This window comes from Nilaparvata lugens, chromosome 12, assembly GCF_014356525.2.
Source record: "Nilaparvata lugens isolate BPH chromosome 12, ASM1435652v1, whole genome shotgun sequence".
Classification (NCBI taxonomy): domain Eukaryota; kingdom Metazoa; phylum Arthropoda; class Insecta; order Hemiptera; family Delphacidae; genus Nilaparvata; species Nilaparvata lugens.
Genome location: NC_052515.1, coordinates 21,924,851 through 21,950,752, shown reverse-complemented (window position 1 = coordinate 21,950,752; position 25,902 = coordinate 21,924,851). Strand labels below are relative to the sequence as shown.

The 25,902-nt window shown below is 33.9% G+C and overlaps 1 protein-coding gene across 1 annotated transcript in view; it reads right to left on the bottom strand.

Moving 5' to 3' along the window:
• Positions 1 to 25,902, bottom strand: part of LOC111057193 (lysosomal alpha-mannosidase) — a 72,539-nt gene that overhangs the window by 34,013 nt on the left and 12,624 nt on the right. Inside the window, exons 2-5 of the mRNA XM_022344632.2 lie at positions 9,393 to 9,495; positions 4,359 to 4,440; positions 1,761 to 1,946; positions 66 to 271 (exon numbers count right to left, since the gene is read on the bottom strand). Coding sequence (XP_022200324.2) covers positions 66 to 271; positions 1,761 to 1,946; positions 4,359 to 4,440; positions 9,393 to 9,495 — 577 coding nt within the window. The remainder of the gene's footprint in view (positions 1 to 65; positions 272 to 1,760; positions 1,947 to 4,358; positions 4,441 to 9,392; positions 9,496 to 25,902) is intronic.

The window sequence follows — 25,902 nt, the reverse complement described above, 5'->3', positions numbered from 1 at the left end:
TGAATAAATATTGATACGAAAATATTGATAGACCATGAAATCCCAGAAAATATGTGAGAACTAACCAAGTTTAGTGTCTGGCCTCCACACCGTCTCCATGTTCTTTGTGTATTTGCGCTGTGCGTAGTCCTGATAGTCGAGCCTGCCGAAGAACAGGCCATCGTAACCCATCTGCGCAAATTGCAGAGCCACCTCGCTCGAGTGGCCGAACGGATCTATCTGCCACGCCACTCTCGGCAGTGCGCATTCTCCAAATGTGTCATTCAGGAATCTGAAACAATGATAAATCATATACCGTATTGTAATCTTTTATTATTTGTGAAGTAGCTCCGTGAATTTACTCCATCAATAATTAACAGTTTGAAATTGTCTTAGGCCACTACCTCCGTAAACAAACCCATAGTGCAAGACAGGTGGTTGATGGTAACGTCAGCACAGGTAGGGCTCCAACACCAATGAAAATTTGTTGATTTCAGCTGATCTATATCAGATAGTGTTTTTATTGGTGTAGGAGCCCTACCTGTGCTGACGTTACCATCAACCACCTGTCATGTACTATGGATTCGTTTACAGAGGTAGTGTTTATGCCTGTATGCAGATACTCAGTTTGAACCAAGGAACCTAGAATACATTCCAGGTGCATTGGTTTAAACGAAGAAATGTCAGCTGTTCGTTTAAACCCCGTATGAAACACATTATGATAAATACAACCTTATCTACAAGTAAACGTGGTTTAGCGTTAAACGTAGTGTCAGCATATAGCCCCAAGTCAGCAACTTTAAACTTCTCAAAACATTAAGTGGGCTATAGGCACTAATACATATTTAATTGATATCTATCTAGTCTTGAACAGCCAATTCTGAATTGAAATCATGTCAATAATAATTCAGAACACTCATTCAATCAAGACATTGAAAATAATATTCATTTAACATTTCCAGTAGCTCAACTTTCATCAGAGCAATAGAGATTCAACATTAAGACATAGAGAAGATTGGATAACTCCGAATGCTGAGTTACAACTATGGTGAATTTCAATCCAGATTCAGGATTACGCTCAGTTAGGTTTGATGTGGTGATTTAAAGTTCTGTTTCATTTAAACATAGAGAAATAGAATAATCATTTTATAGTACAATACAGCACAAACTAAAGCCTGACCTAGGTAAACTCAAAGCGCTAATATTTTATGTATTGTGATTGTGTACATTAAATTAATGGGAATATCAAGTTTTGGCACTAAAATAACGACTTGCAGACTATATTAACAGAGAGGACAGGCTTTATAATATCGATATCCGTAGAGAGCTCAATGTGATCTCTATACCTCAACGAGTTGACGAGTCAACGAGTCGACAACAGTGGAGAGAACATGTTGAGAGAATGGAAAACGGAAGAATTCCCAACGCTGTCATTGCTTACAAGCCAGATGGGAGGAGAAGTATTGGCAGACCAAGAAAAAGGTGGGAGAATGTTTAAAGGTGGAACAGTTATTATAATGCCTACCCCTGTAAGAAGACGACGACAATATTTATAAAATCTGCAAGTCGTCATTCTAGTGTCAAAACTTGATGAAACATTTAGCAGTTCGTGATAGAGGGATTCAAGAATGTGTATAAAATATATATTGTATAAATGAATAAAGAATAAAATACTCATTGTTAGTCTTACAAGCAAATATCGATCAACAATTATTACTTAAAGACATTCTTTCGAAAAAGTTATTCCTTTACAAATTTGAAAATTCAAGGATAATACTGACTTGAGACCGAGTGTCATCTGATCAATGAGTGCTGAATAGTGTGGAGTGGCCTCGTCACTCATGCACCAGCCTCCATGCAGCAGTTGCAGTCTTCCCTCTCTCACCAGGGTCTGCACCTCCTCCCTCAGGTCCTCATCCTGCTCCGTCCACCATCGCCACAGGAACGAGCTCTCCACGTACACAAACCTGTCCACAGTTCATACATTGTGTCAGGATTGATAATAATTTTTTATTTTATTCATTTATTCATTTATTTACAATGCAAATGACACAAATGTAATAACATTGAAAGATTAAATAATAAGGTAGTCCTTGTGCTATTTTTCTTTCAAATTTAAAGGTGACAAAGTCCAAGATAAGGTGAGAATTTCACGTGTACAATTTTTTTAAATATTGGTCCAAAATAAACATTAAAACTATAAATTTTGAATTTAGATGGCTTAAGTTGATAAATCAATTAGAAATATTCCACTCAATTACCACTTTTAACGAATAATCATTATAATAATCATTATATATACTAATATCATTATTATTTATCATAATCATCCTTTATTGTCACTAGTATTTTGACAAATACATTAACATCGTTAGGTACATACAAAAGTATCACAGAACAATACTATAGGTTCTTCTTCTCTTTAGGGTGCCTATCCGGTTGGGATGTTGGCGACCATCAGTGCAATGTTGACTTCGTTGGATGCGATGCGAAACAGCTCTGCGGATGATATTTTGTCATACCACTGCCTCAGGTTTGCCAGCCACGATCTTCTTCTTCTTCTTCTTCTTTTTCCTCTTCTTCTTATTCTTCTTCTTCTTCTTCTTCTTCTTCTTCTTCTTCTTCTTCTTACTAATTCTATAGTTATAGTTATAGTATTACAGTATTACCACCAGTCATTGAATAAAGCTAAACAGTCATATATAGTATGTTTACATTTCATAAGAAGACTGAGATAATCTACTCTATTTAAAACGAAAATTGGAGTATTTAGGGCACATCATGGGGAATGGGACGAAGTACCTAAGTTGCTAGAATATGTACTGCAAAGGAGAGTTCTTGGCAGGAGAGGCGTTAGTCGAAGGCTTGTGTTATGGCTTATATATGGTAATATTATCATGGCTCAATAATTTGAGAACTTGGTTTGGACTATTCACCCCCTAACTCTTCAGAGAAGCTAACAACTAGATTGCCAGAATGATTCGTTAACGGATAGGCACCAGAAAAAGAGGTACCTACCACTAAAAGTGTCCTTTTGAGGGTTTTATCACCAAGGAAAAATAAAAATTTCTGTGAGTAGACTGCATAGGCTACAGGAATCGACATATTTTCCAAGTACAGTGAGATTCAATTTAAACTGTCAGCATTGGTTGGATGAGAAGCATTAATTTTATTTATGGGGATTGATGACAGTTTGACAATTTGAAGTGAATCTCCTATAGTTAGTTTTCTTGGGATACAACGGATAAGATGGAATAAGTTTTATTCAACCGGCTTGCAAAAGGCTTCTACATACATTTCCTCATTCAAGTAATTCTTCCGTCATCCACAGTTCTGTCAATCAATCGTACACAAATTCGATCAATTTCATTATTTTTCCTCCAATCTTCAACAATAAATTCATCAATATTCAACAAGGCCATCCTCTATTTTGTCCTTATCATCATCATCATCATCATCATCATCATAATTGTCATCATAATTGTCATCATCATCATCATCATCATCATCATCATCATCATCATCATCATCATCATCATAATTGTCATCATCATCATCATCATCATCATCATCATCATAATCATCTCCTCCAACGTAGAAATCCATTGAAATTCAAATTTCAAGTTTGGTTTCCATTCACACTTCCAAACAATTCAAGTTGGAAAGTTTGTGAAGGAAACAAGCCATGACAGATCGAACAAAGGCGACGACCTTAGAGTTTCGCATTGGCAACGGATGATCTTACGTTTGTTTTGGCAAAATATTTGCATAGATGTGAGGGAGACAATGATGTTTCCAAACAAAACCTTGTTATTTGAAATTCTTTCACAGAGTGTAAGAGTTCTTTGTCCATCTAAAGTTGGGGATACAAAACATGTTATTCTGTATTATATATCGAAGTTGGAGCTGAAAAACATTGTAATTTAAAGTCTCTCGGGATGCATATGAATTTTTCAATCCAACTACAATTAACAATACAAAACATTTCGTTTTTTGTTTACTAAAGTTGTAGCTGTGTGAGCTAAATCTTCAAGCTTATAAGCAGTCATAAGCTTTGAAAACTATAGTTCGATGAATTATTCTTAAACTAAAAATTTATAGTTTTGTTGTAAACTATAATTTCTGACGTTGTGCATGACTATTGTAATGTTGAGTGGCAATAAATTTATATATATCTATCTATTATTGATAACTACGGTAGTTAGTATAACCATAGATAAAATATAGCTCAAGTTATGCTATCTGTAAGCTTATGCTGACTTTTAGCTATGGTACAATAATTATAGCTATTAAGAAATGGATTTTTTAAATAATAATATGAAATACGGGTTGCTTGTCAATGCAGTAGTTTGCAGGGAATAATTAATTCATGAATTTACCTCCTATCCTTCTTTTTGAGGAGTTCAGATATCACAGAGTCCAAAATATACTGCACTCCGAACGGGGAATGCACTTTGTTGCCTGTAAAATAAAAAGATTCGTCAATTAGAAAACTCACATGGATGTAAAAAATTCAAATCATGAATGAGAGATTTGATTGGGGAGGAAGTGATTGGGAGTGGGGGTTCATTTAAATAGCCTAATTGAAATTAGAATAATTGTTGTGTTTCTGTTTGATGTTAATCATATAATGTATTGAATATCCATTCTGTATAAGGTTCGATATACTGTTAAGTTTAAAGCTTACATAAAGAGTCAAATAAACCTAATAATAGTTTAAAGCTTACATAAAGAGTCAAATAAACCTAATAAACAAGATCGATGATCAATGACCAATGGAAGAGAATCAAAATGGATTTAGCAAATTTTACAGTAGAAATTTAATAAAATTTGTCCCAACGAAGACCACACGGAAACTACAGCGAGTTGAATAAAAAATGTAAAACTGAAGAGCAGAGTTACAAATTATAAAATATTTTATTTTTATAATGCCAATTTTGAATTATTAAGAAGAATTTTGAGTCCTATAGTTCTAACTCTGCCTTGTATTATTATAATTTCAGTTTTAAACGAATATCATGACAAGTTCTTGTTGTTCCATGAATCGATGACTGAGTTTAATGAATGAACTGCTTACTCTTTCTAAAAGTTGAAGTTGTTAGTTAGTAAGCTTGATATCTAAGGATGAAACAATATTACCCGAGAATAATTTCTGTAAATTCAATAAGATCTTCATCAATTCTTATGAGTTGAAATTCATTGAAATCTTCATCATTTCTTCAGACAGTTATGATTAGTAAGAAAATAAGGGTCCAAAAAAGTTCTCCTTCAAAGTTTCAAGGGAAACAGGTTGATGAAAAGATAGGAGAGATCCTATAGTACCTACAATAAAGCAATGGAAAACTCGCCACGTGCTCTGGTATAAGAGCGATTGATTAGAAAGTTAATTTGTTGATGGATGGAGAAAGAGAAAAGAAGAGGAAGAGGAGAGATAATTGGCGAACGAAGGAAATGAGATTCAATCAAGTTGAGGGTTGGTAAAAGGGGAGGAATTGATGGTAAGGGAAAGGTCTCATCCCTTCGGAACGTAATGCATTTGGCTAGTAGAGTACTGGCTTTACTATGTACACTATACTGTCAACTATTACGAACAGAAAGTGCACTTCATCTGATTAAAACTGGAAGAATGGAGACGTTTTCTTATATTGTATATTGGAACGAGTAGAGAAGGTTTCTTGAGTCCAGTACATTGGAAAGGAATACCACTTCTTCCAGCAGTGAAATTTATTCATTTATCACAAGTACAATCAATGGCGGAGAGGATCAACAAGCTGAAGCCCAAAACTGTTCCTATACCAATTTAAACAACACAAAGTCCAAAAATAATAAAGGTTATGAGGGTCACATTTAGATATGAACAATTCACACCACAAAACAAGAAAACAAATGAATTTAGAAATAGTTAATATGGATATAAAATAAGTATTATATCAGAAATGAATTATTGAAAATGTTCAAGAATCTGAATAAACTTGGAAATTTTAAGCCGGAAAACCACACGCACCAATTTATTAATTATCAATAGCAATCACCAATAAAATCGAGTTCACTTAATAAGTAAACTCACTATGAGTAAAGTTACAAAATGAGTAAACTACAAAATGGGGTGTCAAATAGGATAAAGATAATATTAACTTTTAACTACTAGCTGGCCCGGCGAACTTCGTACCGCCAAACAGTTAATACATCTCATGACAAACTTTAGCTGGATGTACACCTGAGGGGGCGCGATGCGGCATTTTGCATCCAGGTGCTTCTTGCTTATTGGAAGAGCTCACACACACTGAATCGAGCATGGCATGAGACGTTGTGATAAGACAATCTCCATAAGATCAACACTTTGTATCACCAAGCCGCGCCTCCTCAGGTGTGCTTAGCCTTAGCTTAATCTGATTCACTATTTTTACGAAAATTATCCAACAATCAGTATTTACATTTATCTCAATGTGGACTTCTTATGTGCTTAGTTAGTAATTATCTTTTGACATGGGAATATTTATTAGCCTGTATATCATTGAATTGAAAGTTGAATTTTTTTGTTGCCAAGGATGATTTGAATCTCTAGGAATTATACAATCTGTATGTGTAGGTTTTCTGTAAATGCTAAAATCATGTTTGTTATCTTTCATACTAATCGTTAAATCAAGAAAATTTATTTCATGTCCTTGAGCTTCCATCGTAAATTTATTTACTTGATTCAACAATTAGTATGAAAGATAACAAACATGATTTTAGCATTTATAGGAAACCTACACATACAGATTGTATAATTCCTAGAGATTCAAATCATCCTTGTCAACAAAAAAAATCAACTTTCAATTCAATGATATACAGGCTAATAGATATTCCCATGTCAAAAGATAATTACAGAAAAGAGAAGAAAATAATAAAATATATGGCAATAACAAATGGATATGATACCAAAACTATTGATAGAATCAAAAACTATTGATTTACAAACAAAAAGGAAAAGTAATACAGAATAGAACTCAAAATAATTAAGGAAATGTAGGAAATAGAGAATATATTTGTGTTCCATATAACACAATATTTAATAAAGCTATAAGAAAAACCTTTACAAAAATTAATTCATTTTAGGTTATAGGACAACAAATAATCCATTCGAACTGATAAAAAAGAAATCAAATTTAAATGTACAGCAGGATAAGTTCAAAAAATCTGGAATCTATGAACTTAAATGTAGTGATTGTAATAAATTGAGTAATTGATTGATTAAATTCTATATCGGACAAACGGGTAGAAATTATTTCCATATCAGGTTTCGAGAACATAAATCCAAGCACTAAAATCTAAAAATTATGCACAAAAGTCGGCATTTGCTGAACACTTGATAGATTCAGGACATAATTTTACAGATATAAATTCCAATATGAAAAGAATGGTAATTCAATTAATTATGGTAATAAAAGTGGAAAACTGAATGTTAAAGAAGAATTTAATATTTATAAAGCAGCAAAATTTAACAGAGATAATAATAATAGACTTAATCCAATAAGACACCAATAACCCCATTTTTGATAGAATCATGCAAATTTAAATCCACAATTATTTATCGTTTTAGTTCATAAAATCATATGAATACACTATCATATGATCAAAATAAGAATCGTCCAGCACTATTTATTTATTTACTTTATATCACTTGAAAATGACATCAATGTCCAAAACATGTGATTAAATATTCCAAAAGGGTACTGAGATTTTTATTTTTCTTTCTATTTCCATGAAAAATTAGCCCTAAATAGAAAAGAGATACCTAGAATATATTATAATATTGTATTCTAGGTACATTGGATCTACCGAGGGCTTTTGGATGACGCAATGATTATAACAGCTGATTTATTAGCTCACAAATCTTCTCTCATATGGATTACATGCAAACTTTGAAGGACCGTAGGAAAGAGTCTTGAAGTCGGATCATAAATTTGATAGGCCATAAACCTGCTCCTGAACATAACAAACACAACTAAAAAAATCATCAAATTCAGGGAACATATGAAAAAGTTATTGAATGTCAAAAGGTAGACGGCACCGACGGTTTATCGTCTCCTTTGAAGGACGGGGTGGCCGCTATGTGATTGAGCTATGGTCAAAAACTTTTCCCCGGTCCAGATTCGAACCCGGGTTCTCTTGATTATTAGACCGGCGCGTTGTCACTTACTCCAACGTGCCACCCAAATAAGTATTATGTATGTATTATCATAGAGAAACAATAGCATAAGTAGATATCCCATGGTATAGGGCGTTTATGTGGCAACTTTTACTGTTATCTCAAGCCGCTAGTTCATGTAATTCTTTCCCGTGAAGCTGTGAGACGCTGGTAGTCTCTCATATTGTGCCGTTCATACACTCTCACCCCAACAAAACAGTAAAATTCGACAATAATCAACAGTAATCGGCTTGAGATAACAGTAAAAGTTGCGACATAAACGCCCTATACCATGGGATATCTACTTACGCTATATGTTTCTCTATGATATTATGTATTAAGTGTAAGAAATACTATTGAACTTTCTTCGTTTGTATATGAAGTTCTTTTGTAGTTTGTTGAAATGTTTTAATTCAAAATTTGAATGAATTGCGATTACTTAAGGTGCATTTTCGTTTGTGCGTAAACTTCCGCAGTCGACGACGACAAGCATTGTTGACATTCATATTGTCCAAATTTCAAGTGTGCTAAAACAACTGATCAAATAACTTTTCATTATTTGTGTTTATCATCCAAGAATCAAAACATTTCTAATAATATCCACATATTGCCTTCTAAAAGTATAAAAAAGTATGAACTCAACCTCCCCCATTATATTGAATGAAAAAGACTAAGAAATTGTCAAAAACCACAGATTTATTGATACTTAGAAAGACCGGTTTCGGTTATTACACCATTGTCAATCTCTGATAAACTGAGTCTATCATGACTCAGATCATAGACTGAGTCTATCTGATCTCTGTTTATCAGAGATTGACAATGGTGTAATAACCGAAACCAGTCTTTCTAAGTATCAATAAATCTGTGGTTTTTGACAATTTCTTAGTCTTTTTCATTCAATATGAATAATTACCACAATATCAACATCTCAACTACACAAAAAGTCCCCCATTATAATTCAACATAATCTTTTAGGTTATTTAGACAAATTGAAATCCACCCAATCTGAGATCCTCACCCTGTCGTGGTCGACGACGGTATTCACGTACAAACGTAAACGCATCTTAAGATTGTATTTAGTATTACGTGAAATTTTTTAATATTTCTATATTAATGTTTTGATTTGATTAAAGTATTGTCTCGATTGATGTTTTCGGAACCTTCCTATTTTTTGAACTTATATATTATTTAATAAATAATCAATAAAATTCATTTATCATATTCAAATTTGATATGAACTCACTTCCATAATAATACTGATCAACAGTCTTGAGCCAGCCCACATCATCATGCGTGTGTGCCACTAGATGCACGTTCAGTTTCCCTTTCCTTGTCGGATGACAGCCCTGTAAAAGAAATGAAATTTGAATGAACGGAAGCACCAGTTGAAAGCTGTATCTTCAGAAAATATAACAATAACCGAAAACACTTCACTTACATGGGCTACTTTTCAACAAATTAATAGAAACAATATAAAAATCTTGTAGTACCCTTTATCTTTTTAAAAACTTTAAAATAGTTCAACGACTAGTCTCGACCCTAACTTAGGACATTTTCAAGTTGAAAAGTTAGTGTCGAAACTAGTCGTTGAACTATTTTTTTTTTTTTTTTTTAATAAAGGGTACTACAAGATTTTTATATTGTTTTTATTGACCATAACCGAGTACAAGACTAATATCATACTTGATAAAGAATTAATCTCATTGATATAGATTCAATCATAGGTGGTAATTATAGTACTTCTACAACATAAGATAAATCCTTCAACAATGGAATAGCAATACCAATGCAATACCGCGATTACCTACACTCATCACAACAAACATACAAAGACAGAATGTACTCAACAAACTTATATAATACGGTAGTTTACTGGACTCTAAAAATAGAGAACACCTCCAAATTTATTCTTCTACTTTATTTTGAATAGATAATAAATACTATTAGCAAACTGTATAAAAGTGATATTTCTGACAACATCCCAGTATTTTCATTCTAATTCTTCAGAGCTCAGAATTCGTAACCAACGATATCCTATGTAATTTTCAAGCTTCAATACAAGATTGATAATGAACAAGACGCTCATATTACAGCAATTATACATGATTGTGAGAAACCTAATTACTGATAGTTGACTTGAAAACCACAGCGCACTACGTCATGAGATATTCATAATCATGGTTGATAAGCATGTCAACAACAATTATTTATTGGATATTGCAATAGATCGTCATTATTTTATGTTCATTGCAGCTACAGTGAGCCAATCAAGCATGATTATTGAATCATAATCACTTAAACACCGGTAGTACTCTGTTATTGCACTCTGCTATATCAATTTCTACATTGAAGAGACTTTTTGATCATAGAATTTTTTTCCTGTTTCTTTTCTATTCATTTAAGAGTTCAATCGTGTGGTTTATGAGAGTTCAGGTTTCAATATATGAATAAATTGTTTGCTATTGGAAATTTTCATGCTAAAGCTTTGAGTAGCTTTTCAATGGTCGAGATCAGATTGATTATTGAATCACGATTGATTCGTAATAATGATTGCAACGATACAAATATTTAGGATTGTTTGTACTGTAAGATAGAATGATACAGAATAAGTGAATACATAGTGAGGTCCACGTTATAATGGCAGTGGGGAAAGATAGGGGAACAATGTTGCCGATCCTCGGTCTCGTCAATGCCTTTCATAGACGGTAGCTGGTACAGGTTTATCGATGTAATATTAACTGTTTCTCGTTTAAAATAATCAATTATATTCTATTAAGCAAAAAATTATATTTTTCAATAATTTCATAATTAATTTGAAATATTTTCTTAGTTAATTATTGATTCTACATTGTTCAAACACGATCTGGCAACAGAGCAAAGCGAGAAAGAGATAGCGCTATCCGCTTTGTTGAATGATAGACAAAGGATAGCAATACCATTGCTAATCAAACTCTGCCATTATAACGTGGACCTCACTATAGTGATATTCACTGCAAACTGATAGCATTTTCAATAAATAACATACATGCTTCTCATTTAAAAATACTGTGAGTTTTTATCTCACCGTAAGAAATTATGTGATTTCCAAACCTAAAATAAGTAAGTAGCCTACTGAATTAAAGAGTCGACAACCAGTAACTAATCAAGAGCTACACGTGATTCATAGATTATAGCTGAATTTAACCCAGACTACCAATCAAGGAAAGTATTTCCATTCTCTCCAAAGTTCTCACGAGTCTCACCAAAAGAAAAATTACAAGCGATGAAAATTCAAGACTTTGCCACTGAAGACAAATCAACGATGAGAACGAAAACATGTCATTTCTTAGAACTCGCTACGCTTATATAAGATTTACTGGAAGTGATCACGCCACTACAATAAATGAGACACTGGAAAGCGTAGTATTTTATTCATAGATATTATGGGATTGTATTCTGTCCTCTTTGTTTCCTAGGAATTGCGTCCTAGTATTTACGTGACTTTATTATATAGAAGCTTCAAACAGAGTGGCTGTTGAACTGTATTTATTAACTGAAAACTATTCAGGAAGGGTAAGAAAATATTCAAAATCCATGCAATGCAGTTGTTTAGGAATTCGAGTACCGAGAAGGTGAAAACATTCTTCCAATAAAATATGTAACATATTAAGATTTAAATGAAATTGTACAAATGTGGGTTCATCATGATTTTTTCATATCATTCATCAGTTATATTATTTTTTGTTAATTGATTACATGAATGCATATACAGTAGTTCAATGAATGAAAAGATTCGATATTATATAACTGTATATGAATAATTTCTTTTAGATGAGTTTATCTTATCTGATAAACTTCCAAGTTATTCTTAGCTGATTGAATAAAAATAGTCACAGAGAGGTTACAGGAAAATTAGTATTCAGTTAACAAGAGGTCAATCAATCTCGAATTGCGGCTTTGATTATTTTCGTTTAAAAAATTGATTTAATTCCGAGACGTGTGGATAATTGATACGGTAGTTGAGTAAATACAAATAGAATTATCTGCGAGCAGCCACATGTGTAGCCTATTCTAAAAATAGATTCCCTTCCAATTTATCATTTTTTTAGCAAATTGGTCTATTGACCAATACTTTTTGTTCGAGGTTAACTACAGGCAAATTCTTATAAAGATTATTCTCATTTCAAGAGAATACTAGTCAATACTGTAGTTTACAATATTGTAACTACTTGTTTGTAATGAATCGTTATTCATTCATGTATTACATTATCAGTAAATTTACACTTAGAAAGTTAGAAAGGTGAGAAGTAAAAACAATGAAACGATAGAGCTGGAAAAGAATTAATGGACGAAAAAATGAATGATTAGAACAAAAGAAACAAGAAACTGTACTGATGAAGAATACCAGTCAAATGAAAAACATAACAACTTATTGGATGAATATGACGAGATTAATTCGTTGATATACCCTCAATGATTACTATTCAACAAACACTGAAAGTCAATCATACTATAACTGAATTAAAATGTTGGACCAACCAATCACGAACAAAATCCAAATTCAGACCACGCCTCCAAGCTCTTCCTACTCTCTCCCAATTGGTCAAAGAGTCAGAAAGGGTAATTTCGAATATTGCCAGTAGGTAGCAGCAGATCCTGGGTCAAGATAACTTGATTCTCTTCAAATGTGGATGTCAATGTTGGTAGCTGGACAATGCACATAACATTCTTATTATATAGAATAGGACGACTTTTTTTTTATTTTGATGAATTTATTGTACCATTAATTTGAATATTTTGAGATGGAAGACTTTCCAGGCTTATATTTTGAAATGGACATAACCTACATAATATTTGGACAATTTAAAGCAAAATTAGGAAATTGAAGAAGTTTTTGGGCAATAGCCTTTTTTCTTTTCCGACTACTGTATTATTCACCCCATCCAATAAATAAATAAATGAATAATGAATGTTAGTTTAGATAGTTGAATTGATTCAATTCAATCATATTTATTTTTGTTGACTAGCCGCTCAACCACTGAAAACGTGTTGAATTGATCTTCTCACCGTCTGATTCAATGTATCAGATTTGTGAGTTACTTTTCCCGTATTTCCCCCTTTAACAATTCAAATTGAAGATATCTCCAAATGCTCATTACTAGTCAAATGCAATACCCTAAATTTTTGCGATAACCCAATGCACAATGCATCATTATCATCAACAATTTAAGGTAATCACTGCCTTTATCAATTTTGACAGTTCTACTCCAACTAATTGTAACTATTAAACACTTTCTACTGAAAACGGACGCCTGAAAATGCGTCAATTTCGAGAGCAAATAACAGACTGTCACAATCAGACAGGGACAATGTCCATTGATTGTCTATCACAAATTAGACAAGCATTCTATGAACACAAAGATGATGAAGCATTGACATTCACAAAGCTGTACGCTTGACAGATCTAACAGACCGTACAGGAAATTTCCCATGTCTAAATAATTACCGTAATATGCCTGCACAAAAGGATGGCAAATAGCTAGAAGGATTCGCCACTATTATATGTTTATATTCGAAGTCTCTGTGGGTCGATACCAAAGGCTTCACAACTATTATATGTATAGATTTGTAGTTTCTCCTAGCGAATTCCAAAAGCTTAACTATTTTCATGTTTGATTTGTCGTTTCTGTAATTGTCAGTTGGTGACAATGTAATAGTGTCAATTTTGATAGTTGGTGAAAGACTATTGGTTGAAATACTAATTAGATCCCACTTATAAGCTGTATGTGATTGAAAATAAAGTTATTAGCTGCAGTAGTTTATTGAGGCTTGGACTATACATTTTTAATTTCAGTTTTAGAAAATGTTATGACAGTTCAGAATAGATAGATGCAATTTAATTGCGATTTTTTCTCCATTGCTGTTATCCTGAATGAAAATATTCTATTCAAGACCCCATGAAATTGGAATTGGATGGAAATCATCATAAAAAGTACCTTTATTAATAAATAATATTAATGATTAATACTACAATTTTAATTATTATAATGATTATAATTATTAATACTAATGATTGTATTTTACAAGTATTTGTATGCGATTTTTGCCAATAAATTCAATTCAATTCAATATCATTATTATTGTTATGATATTCAATATCCCTCAAAGTTGAAATTGGATGAAATCATTATAAAAAGTACCCTTATATGATATTTCATCAATGCTTAACCTATTTTGACTAACGAGCCACGTGCAAGAGCTATAGATTTTTCTTATCTATATATATAAAAGCGAAATGGCACTCACTCACTGACTGACTGACTGACTCACTCACTCACTCACTCGCAAAACTAAAAATCTACCGGACCAAAAACGTTCAAATTTGGTAGGTATGTTCAGTTGGCCCTTTAGAGGCGCACTAAGAAATCTTTTGGCGATATTTTAACTTTAAGGGTGGTTTTTAGGGTTTAAAGTTCGTCTTTTAGCATGAATATTCTTCTTATTCCAATATCTTAAAATTGTAATTGAAATGTCCATACCCTATGTTAATATAGAACTATAATCTAGAGAGAGTACCTCTTCGAAACTGTTGTTCTGGTAACTAAATTAGAAATTTTGTCAGGTTGGCATTAAGTTGAGTTGACTTTGTTAGGTTGGCACCAAGTTGAAGATTGAAATGCATTTATCCAGGACCTCCTAAATACCAATCTATCCAGTACCTCCTGAATACCCATTTAGGAGGTCCTGATTTATCGCGGAAAAATTGATTGGGTAACTACTTCAATCAGAGCTATTCCTGGGAATATTATATTACTAGCCATCAGGCTCGCTGACATATCAGGCTCGCGTCCTAACATATGATAAAAATATGACATAACATTTCAAATTTGGTAGGTGTGTTCAGTTGGCCCTTTTAGAGGCGCAATAAGAACGAATTTGGAAAAATTTCCAAAGATACTCCCAAAATCTGCGTTTTTTAGCGTTTTCTTAGCTTTATCGAGAACAATGAACAGAAAATGTTCAAATTTACTACAGAAGCTCAGCTGGGGTGCAATAATGTTGTGTTAGAAGGAATTTTAAATAACACCAAAGATATGCCCAAAATCTGCGTTTTTTGCGCTTTCTCAGCTTTATCGAGAACAAATGAACAGAAAATGTTCAAATTTACTACAGAGGCTCAGCTGGGGTGCAATAATGTTGTGTTAGAAGGAGTTTGAAATAACGCCAAAGATACGCACAAAATTAGCGTTTTCTCAGCTTTTCTGCGTCTCCTCACCTTTTTCAATAATTGATGGAAATACATTATATATTAAAAAAAATTCAGTACACTGGTTTAGCTGAGGTGGAAGAAGAATTTTGTTCGCCAAAGATACGCCGATATAGTAACAGGTGTTTTTCGTGATCAAATTGACATAATACGTTCAAATTTGGTACAGAGGTTCCGCTGAGGTCTACATTGCAGGCGAGCGAAGCGAGCCCGCTGATCTCATTTTTGGACGATCAAGTCGGGGCTGCCCCCTGGCTAGACGGATATGGCGAGCGAAGCGAGCCTGACGGCTAGTTAATAATATTAGTGTATTAGCCCTGTAAAAGGTTAAGAGAATATCTTTTAAACTGTACATTTAGCTGAATGGATCCCCTATAAATGAGGTAACACAATATGATTATTAGAAGGTGTCGAAGTCCCCAGTCTAACACCCACAAAAATCCACATACAGTAACAATGGAATCGCCCTTAAATAGCTTTTCCATGCTTCAACCCCTGAAAAACTATTACAAAGTGACAAACTCTTATCTAGCCCATGAGATCATTGAGACTGAACTCTTGAAATAGTTTGAAAAAACTTTGAAACTATTTTATGACAGTCGAAACTTTTCAGGCTGCGAGTTAAACCACCCGTGTATGTGAAGCTTATATTGAACTCACTGCAACTTTGCTGCATTGCAACTATAGTACGAACAACTTCCATAGCCTAGGAGTAGAATATTCAAGAATGGTATATACTATATACTGTACTATTGAGAGCCATATAGATATAGTTTGAAGGAATGGGATCCAAAGACAAGCTCCATCTGCTCAGATTCAAGTCATTAGTACTAAGTGCTCCACTCAGGCTTCAACTTGCAAACTTCGAACTTGCTAGACAGCCCTGCAACGTCAGCAATAATTGTTATCTCAAGCAGTTTCGACTGTTTTCCAACAGGGGATGGCAAACGAATAATTTCCAAGGGCAAATTAGTTGCGATTGTGATGAATAGCATATGATTTGGTGAAGCAGTTGCCGATATTCTTTGCAAATTATTTGCAATTGGAATGGATACCGCGTGATTTGGTACAATGGTTACTGATATTTTCTCATTGATTGAGGTAGGAAGCATCCTTAACCAGAGATCCAGTAAAACATTAAATTATTTTTTATTTCTCTCCCGCCATTTTTGAGAAAGTTGTGGCCATAAACATAACGGAAGCCTAACGTCAATCTAGGATTACATGGAGCGATGATGAATTTATTATTATGACGTGTTACATTACAAGTTTAAATCAACAACCGATCAATCTCCGTTAGAACAGTGTTTAACGCTGAACTTGATTTACATGAAGCGTATTGGTCGCATTCAATTATAATGTGTTACATTTGAAGTCACATAATAAGAGACATAAGTTTCCGAGTCGACTCGGAAACACGTTCTAACTGAGATAAAACATACGGCCCTTAGTGGTAGAACACATAGATGATACGATATTTGGTGTCATTTCGCTATCAATTTATTAGTATTCTTCATACAATGTCAGTATTTGTTGATATTTATGTATTCATTGACATAAGGGAACATAAGGAAATTGGGTTAAATTATCGACAAAATTAGATTCCTCCACTCATTAGAATATGACAATGAGCTCATCAACAAATTAACTTAATGTTCAATAGCTTATTTTTAATCCTATTAGCTCAATAATTGTTCAACAATTGCTGTATATTACAGCGTTGTCAGTGGAACTTAAAGAGCCTTTATGGTGAATTATTATGACAACTATCTCACTTCCACCATAATATATTGTACACTCCCATTTTTGCAACCAATCTGCAATAACTTATTTCTGTCGTCCAATGCAATTGAAATAGTTCTTTCTTGAGAAAGATATGGACCATTCATCGATTCCATATTGATCACGTATCAGTGATTCATTATGTCTGCAATTATTGGGGTTTATGACATTGTTATCGAGATTAGATCTTCTTCCATCCTTCTCATTTTTCATCATCATCATCATCATCTTCCTCCTCTTCTACTTCCTCTCCTTCTTTACCATCATCATCATCATCATCATCACCTTTATCATCTTTTTCTTCTTCTTCTTCTTCTTCTCTTCTTCTTCTTCTTCTTCTTCTCTTCTTCTCTTCTTCTTCTTCTTCTTCTTCTTCTTCTTCTTCTTCTTCTTCTTCTTCTTCTTCTACCTGTTTCTCCTCTTTTTTATCTCTTCATTACATAAGATACGACAGATCTGTTATTGGTATCTTAGACCGTTGATATCTTAGATATATGTATATGGTTTATAGTGGGGGAATGTACAGATAGGTTTATAGTGGGGGAATGTACAGATATATTGACGTGGTTACGGGTATGTGCCACGTAGCTTGGTTTGTTTTTATGGCAGTAATAAAATGGACTGTCTTTTAACAACTGTCGCCGCACCGCCGATATCAACTGCATTATAACCGGCATTTTATTGCTCTGTGAAATACTGAGCTGTGCAATCCTGAGAATGCCTCCTTCGCAAATGATGGGTGAGTGGGGAGACGGGGAGGATAGAGAAAAAAAGAGGGAGGAGAGAGAAAAAATATAATTAACGTTCGAGAGAGAAGAGATGAATAGAAGGAATGGGGGAGGATAAAGCAGGATTGAAAGATATCGAATGAGGAAGGAATAGGACAAAAAGGAGAGGACGAAAGACGAAGGAATGGACAAAAGAAATAAAGAGAGAGAGAATGAGTGGTAGAGGAAAGAGGAAAATATAATCAATGATCGAGAAAGGAGAGAGGATGAAGCAAGATTTCAAAATATTGGAATTAGAAATAAATTGAACTGCAAGCTATACCGAGTGTGGTAGGGATTGGTGAGAAGGGGGTAAAGAGAGAGAGAGAGTTAATGAGTGGAGGAGCATTAGAGAAAAATAATTATGGTTTTAGAAGGGGGGTAGGTGGGGATGAAAAGAGCATAAGAGGATAGACGGAGAGAAGGAGAGCGAACTGATAAGAGTTGTAGGAGGATGAAGAAGAGAGGAAGAGAAGGTGGGGAAAATAGAAATGAAGGAAAGAGAAATTGTGCTTAGAAACATGGGAAAATTGAAACAAAAATAGATGAGAAATAGGTTTAGAAATATAAATTGATATAGGAAATGAGAATTAGAGGTTGAAATATCAAGAGTTGATGAAAGCAAATGAGAGTGATAGAAAGAGGCATGAATAGAGTTGATGGAGAATGAAGAGAATAATGGAGGAAGAGGGGATGGAAAGACTGGAAAAGTGGATGCATTGGAAAAGATAGAGAGAGAAAAGAAAATAGAATGAAATGAGATTGAATATATGAAGAAGAGAATAGAGGTTGATATGGAGATAAAATAAAGTAGATTCAATGACTGAGAAGTAGATGAAATGAAGAGAACAGTGGAAAAGAGGAGTGAGGATACGGGGGAGGAAATGAATGGAGAAGCAAAATAAGAATATCAAGAATTACTGTATGTAGTACTACAACAGAGGAAATTGAGTGGGTGGGATACTGAAGGAAGCAACACAGACAGATTCAAGATTAATCAGATAGGAATTTAAAATGGGGAAAATGAAAGAATGGCAGGGATAAACGGAGTAATATGAGAACTGAAAGGGGAGGAAAGAAGAGTAAAGAGGTAAACATGGGAAAGACAAGAGAAACAATGTTTTCATCAGAAAGGGCTACATTTTATCAGAGGATAAACAATAAAATGGAGGAACTCTGAGGAGACAAACAATCCGAGGAGACACAGAAAATGAGAAGGATGGAAAAGAAAAGAACAAATTCATAAAAAGACACAGCATTTTTAAAAGAGGCAATGCAAATTTGAATCTTGAATGTATCTTTCCCGACAGATACCTTGAAAGTGCCCATTTGTGCACTGATTGCAGGCCGCAAAGAATCACTTTTCCGCTCTAGTGCGCAAAGTATCACTTTGCGTACTCCAGATTTGCAGCATGACAACGCAAAATAGTTAGTAGGTTATATGGAGCACCAGTGCAGGAAAATCAAAATTAAGTTGGTAACAGTGACTGTGGTGCACGTTATTATATGGCAATAGTGGACAACGATGACAGCGACAGCCACCACATGAGCGCCGCCGCCTTCATTCATTTACTACATTATTATTTAATTTTAAATAAATTAAGGTTTTTATTAATAATAAAATTACACAGAAAAACATTTGATAGATTTCAGGGAATTTTACTCATAATTACCCACTTTTCATATTCAATGGTAACTGCAGGAAAAATTTAATGTGAAATACGTGCGCAAAGTTCCTCTGCTGCACTCAAGAAGCCATTCCGCCCTCGCCTTTATTTCGGTGCAGCAAACTGTCACTTTGCGCACTAGTTGCACAAATAACTATTTTTCACAGTTAGCAAAGAGACAACATTAATGACAATATAGATTGGTAACAGAGGATAAACAATAAAATTAAAGAGCTCAGAGGAGACAAACAATCAAAGGAGACACAGAAAATGAAAAGGATGGAACAAATTTCTAAGAAGACACAGGATATGGAAAGAGACAATGAAAATTTGAATGCATCTATTTTTAACAGTTGACGGAAAAGATAATAAAGAGAGGTTCGTAGGACAATCAGAGATATTTTCCATTGAGCTTGAAGTGGACCGCCATATCAATCTCTAGCATGACATGAAAAATGACAAAAATGATGATCCAGAAATCAACATGGAAAGTAACTATGAACTGATATGGAGAAAATAAAAACTTCAGTGACATTTCAGAAAAAAGAATTAATAGAAGACAAGAGGTGTCTGCTGTATCGAGTGATACCGATTTTATGTGACGTTCCAAAAATAAATTTCTGTTTGAACTGAGTTGATCTGTGAATTGCAGAGACTGAGACTCGTTTGACCATGTGATGTGAAATTTGTTGAACGGAAATTGACACAGAAAATGTTCCGCTGTTGGCAAAGCTTCTGCTGTCAATAAATTCCACTTGGTTGCAGCCAGAAAATTTTTATTTGAACTAGTCTCTATTCTCTCCTTGTTGATTCTGTTCTCAAATGGGAGCAAACTGCTTCTGCATCAAACATTTTTCAAATAATAATACTTTTTCCCACTGAGGATAAAAGTTGTGATATTCGGTCGGACATTAATTAGTTACCCGTTTCAAAACTATCAAAAATAGCTTGGTGGAAGAAGAGCAAACATAAAATGACAAATTACAAATGAATATTTCTGGGAGCTCTAGCTGTGAAAAAAATGGAAACTGATAAATCTGTTGCAATTTTTTATTGGAATAACAAAACAAATTAATGAATATTTCTTGGAGCTGTTGTTGTGAAAAAAATGGAGACTGATAAATCTGTTGCTATTTTTGATTGAAATAGTGAATATTCAATTTTGAATATTGGAAACTGATAATCAGTTTCTATTTTTGATTCAAAAGACCATTATTGGAAAATTGTAGCCTCTACAAAATATGCAAGTTTCAATATCAGCTCACACCAAGTGAGTATTCGACATTTACAGTAAGAAGATGAACGTCTTCATTCTGCATTGTATTTATCTTGATTTCATTTTATATGAAGAAGATAATTATTATGATTGCTTGTTCCGTTGCTAGAGGTGATAAGTTGTAGATTGGAATCCAGTCATCATTTACGTTCAAGTTTTTAATAGAAAAACATTTTGAAACTGACAGGTGATACTGATCCATATTTTTGTGCTATCAATTTTTTAAGTCCTCTCTTACACACTTTACTTCTTTGTTTGCATTTGCCATTTGCATGATTCCATTCCTTTCTTAGTCTATCTTCCACTCCCTTACCCTGCATCTTGCAACAGATTATACGTAGCATTTGCATTATTTGCAACCTGCATCCCCACTGTTGCAAGTTTGTTGAAACTTCATTGCATACTAGTCCCATCTACATGAGGCTAGTAAGAAAATGTCAAATCCGATCAGGACTTGAACCGATAGTAGTAAATCGTTACAATTAGTCATCTACTAACTACTTCCAACTGAAATTTCCCATGGAGGATACACATTTCTCTATTGGAATGACTGGATTCCACGGGAAACTCTCCCATAAATACATTGAAACCTGTAAGAAAAAAGTAAATTCGTATGGCTTTTGTTGGTGGGGAGTCCCTTGCGGGAAGGTCCCACCGCCTGAATATATAATTTGAGCCGTCAATGGGCCTTACGACTGTCATACTTTAGCCGGGACCGACAATTAACGTGCCATCCGATAACACAGGAGTGATTTGGTTAAAAAACTTTTTACCTGTAAGAATACGATAATAGATGGAAGCCAGAAGCAACTTTATGTTTATAAAAATTCAATCAATTCATTAGAGATGATCACTGTGATAACTCAATCCAATCCTTGTTAATCAGTCATGTAATCAGTCAATAAATCCAGTAATAAGGATTGTAATCCAGTTGTAAGGAATGAACGTTTCTAGATGCATGATACAAATTCTCTAACTATAATGTGAGATATATTGATAAGGAGGCTCTAAGTTAAAGAGTAAAAATAATATGAACATTGTTGAGTAAATTTTCATTTTTACTAATGATAAACGTACTACATTGATTCCGCTCTTTCTAGCTCTTAGCACTTTGTATTCAGGTGGTAATGTTTACGAGAACAATATTGCATTCTACACGTGCCCCTTGCTGACCATGAGGCATGCTTCAAACCGTGGCACTTGTTGACATGCAAATCGAGTCAGCAGTGAGAAGTGTCATCGGGTCAGCTGATACTGAGATACACTTCATACTGTCAGCATTGGTTGAGTGGTAATCATTGATGTCAATAATAAGGAAGCTGAAAGTATGTAGTGAATCTAACTATAGTAGCATTGCTTGTATAGGTCACCAGAAATTATGACGTCATTCATATGACTGGAAACCTCCCTTATCATTGTCTTTGTCTTTCTATGGACTCTATCACACTCTCTCTCGTTTCTTATAACTCATAGGCTATGGCATGTCACCGTCACTCATGATACAGGAAAATTCCACTATCAATATCATACGTTTTTCTTGTACGTACGACACGGAATTTGATCCAAAATGTGCGTAATTACTATTTTGAATACTATATTGAGGAGGAATATTTGATCGGGGAACTTTACTTTTATATTTACTTTACTTTTAAACAGCTGTGCTTCTAGTGGAGAAGATTGTTTTAATTTTCGGAACAAAATATTTCAAATAAATATTTATTTTACAGTTTTGAGTGCTAAGTAGAAGGAATTTTGCTATCAATTCGGATCTTAATATTTCTAAATTCAAAATTAATTGTTTGAAGTGTTTGTGTTTTGTTTCAATGTGGAAATTAGTGAAGAGTGAAAAGTCGCACATAACCTTCATTTTTGGACAATTTATTTTATGAAATTGGGATGAAAAGAAGTTTTGAACTGTAGTCTGTTTCTTTGTCCTTAAGTTGATTGTAGATTATAAATAAATAAATAAATGAATAAATAAATAAATAATAAATAAATAAATAAATAAATAACTAAATAAATAATAAATAAATAAATAAATAAATAAATAAATAAATAAATAAATAATAATAAATAAATAAATAATAAATAAATAATAAATCATAAATAAATAAATAAATGAATGAATGAATGAATGAATGAATGAATGAATAAATAAATAAATAAATAATAAATAAATAATGAATAGATAAATAGATAAATAAATAAATAAATAATATAAATAAATAAATAGATAAATAAATAAATAAATAAATAAATAAATAAATAAATAAATAAATAAATAAATAAATAATAATAAATAAATAAATAATAAATAAATAATAAATAAATAAATAATATAAATAAATATTCAGGCGAACGCACACAACAGCAGACAGACGTATGCTGACTAACGGAGGAAAAATCCCTCTCTCAAACGAACACAGTCCGTCTGTCTGAATATGCCTGCTCATATCTGCTTGATTTTTCCGTCTGTCTGCGTACATCTGTCTGCTGCTGTGTGCGTTTGCGATAGCATAGTAGTTTCGGTAAAATCTGAAAAACTCTAGGGAAATATTATGTTTTTATTCAACATGGGTGAAGGATGACGATGATTAAATAAATAATTCTACTAAGAAATTTATACAAGAAAGTTTCTTAGTTCCAATCTTTCATAGTGAGATAGGAATGAAATTTTCATAGTACCAATCTTTTATTGTGAGATTGGAATGAAATTTTCATAGTTCCAATATTTTATAGTGAAATTAAAATGAAATAATTTCTTTATTGCCGCATTCAAAAATACACAATCATGATATAATTCAATATAACAAGATACACTTTCAGCATTGTCGAACCTAAAGCATTCATGTTATCCTAAGTAATTCTGACATCTTGAATGAGAATGACAGCTTTATCTTGAGAAATTCCGGACCCTCTTATCCCTAAAATTGACAGCTCTTTTCCTTCTGTCTTCTCCCAGGACAAATAATATGGGATCTAGTGGAGTGAAAAGTCTGGTGAGGAATGAGGCTGAGACGTCAGACATGGACGTGAGACTAATTGCGTCATCTGCAAGCTAAGGCCACAGTTTCCAGAAAGTCAGACACCATCATCAATATTCATAGATCTTGATTTCTCAACTTGCGCCGAAAAGTGACTTGGAGCCATTGTTCTTTCTGCTCCTACTTGGATTGTCATGTGCTTTATTCCTCTAATCCTACAGCTGAGTGACGTATTGTCTTCACTTTTCACCGAGAAAACGTATTTTCTTGACAAAAGTGGGTGTGTTGAAATTTGTGACTGCCTGTGATAAGAGACACTCGTTGAGGATGAATATTCTAACAATAGCTTTTAAAAAGTTGTATAGAAAGGTTTCTGGCTGACGATCATATATACTTAATTAATATTCCAAGGTAACAGCACAGTGTATCCCAAAATGCACCTACAGATCAAAAATCAGTTGAGAAGGGTCCGTAGCAAATCAAAATTGTATATATTGTGGAATCAGTGTGTTCAGATTAATAATTAGAGACAAAATTTATTCTGATGTTTGAGTAAATTTAAGACTATTGGCAATCATAAAAACATTTGGATGTCATGGCGCTGACATCGATCGAGACTCAAGCGTTTTAGCGAACGCGACCTAAACTGAAAGCTAAACATCGATCTGACTAAAGGAGACGAGTTTCTTACATTTATGTTATTACAGTACAGTGAACTTCTTTAGGGACATTCTTTAGAACTCTTAGGACCTTTCTCAGGACATTATTCCAGAAATTTCTGTGACTTTTTGGTAATTCTTCTAGAATTTCTAGAGTGGATCCTAGATTTCTAGAGTGGTAATTTCCTGTGGATCCTTCCCCTAATTGAGTCATTAAGGTGTGATGATCAAAATTAGGATAGTTTGCTACATTGATGAATGATGAAAAGAAGCAGCAATATTTTCGGGGCTTATTTATTCATTGATTTATCTATTCATTTGCATATACAATTTAGGGAAAAATAACAGTTATTCGCCCAAAGTGAGCAGTTTGAATTGAGTCCATCATCATACCTCGATTTCAGAATATTCATACACATTCAAACCTGAACTTATTGCTCCCAAAACCATTGTCATTCTGTCAGAAAATTGGATGAGTCACTGTTTTCCGGAACCCTGTATGTATCTCCTCACCCAACTTTAATTGTCCGATTCCAACTTTGCAATTCAGTTACTGAGGATGTCAAAAGTTGAAGAGTGATAGCTGTCTCGTACAACGCATGAAAATATAAGTACTCGTACACCGTTTCTATTTTTGGTCGTCTATTAAATTTTCAAAACTCTGTCTCCTCAGTCCTCTCTCACTGTCTCTCTCTCTCACTCACTTCCCCCACCCTCTCTCTCACACTATCTCTATATCTACCTCTCTCTCTCACACACACTCTTAATCTCTCTCTCTCTCTCTCAAACACACTCTTAATCTCTCTCTCTCCCTGCCTCTCTCTCCCTGCCTCTCTCTCTCTCTCTCTCTCTCTCTCTCTCTCTCTCTCTCTCTCTCTCTCTCTCTCTCTCTCTCTCTCTCCTCTCTCTCTCTCTCTCTACTCACTCATCTCTCTCTCTCGTCATCTCCTCTCTTGCATTATTGCACTGGGCATCGGATAAATTTTGTAACTCTCTTCCCTCTTCCCTCCTCTCTCTTGTATTACTGCATTGATTTATGAGATAAATTTTGAAAACCATTTCTTGTCTCTCTCCTGCATTTTGTGTTTGATGCATTTTGAAACTCTCTTTTCTCCGCTGTCAGTACAATACACGGTGGACCACTAACGGTAATGGACAGACAGTGTACTATCCACTAGCAGAGGCCAACTTGCTTGTTCATAGCCTTTGGATATCGATTTACTGTCTTTGTTACCCGAATAGAATGGTCGTATCCATCCATCACAACTCCTATTTCGCGGCTCACAATCACCCTATCTCACTCATAGGGATTTTAATTGATATTTTCTTATTCATTTACGGTTAAAAGTCATGATCATCATCATCGTCATCG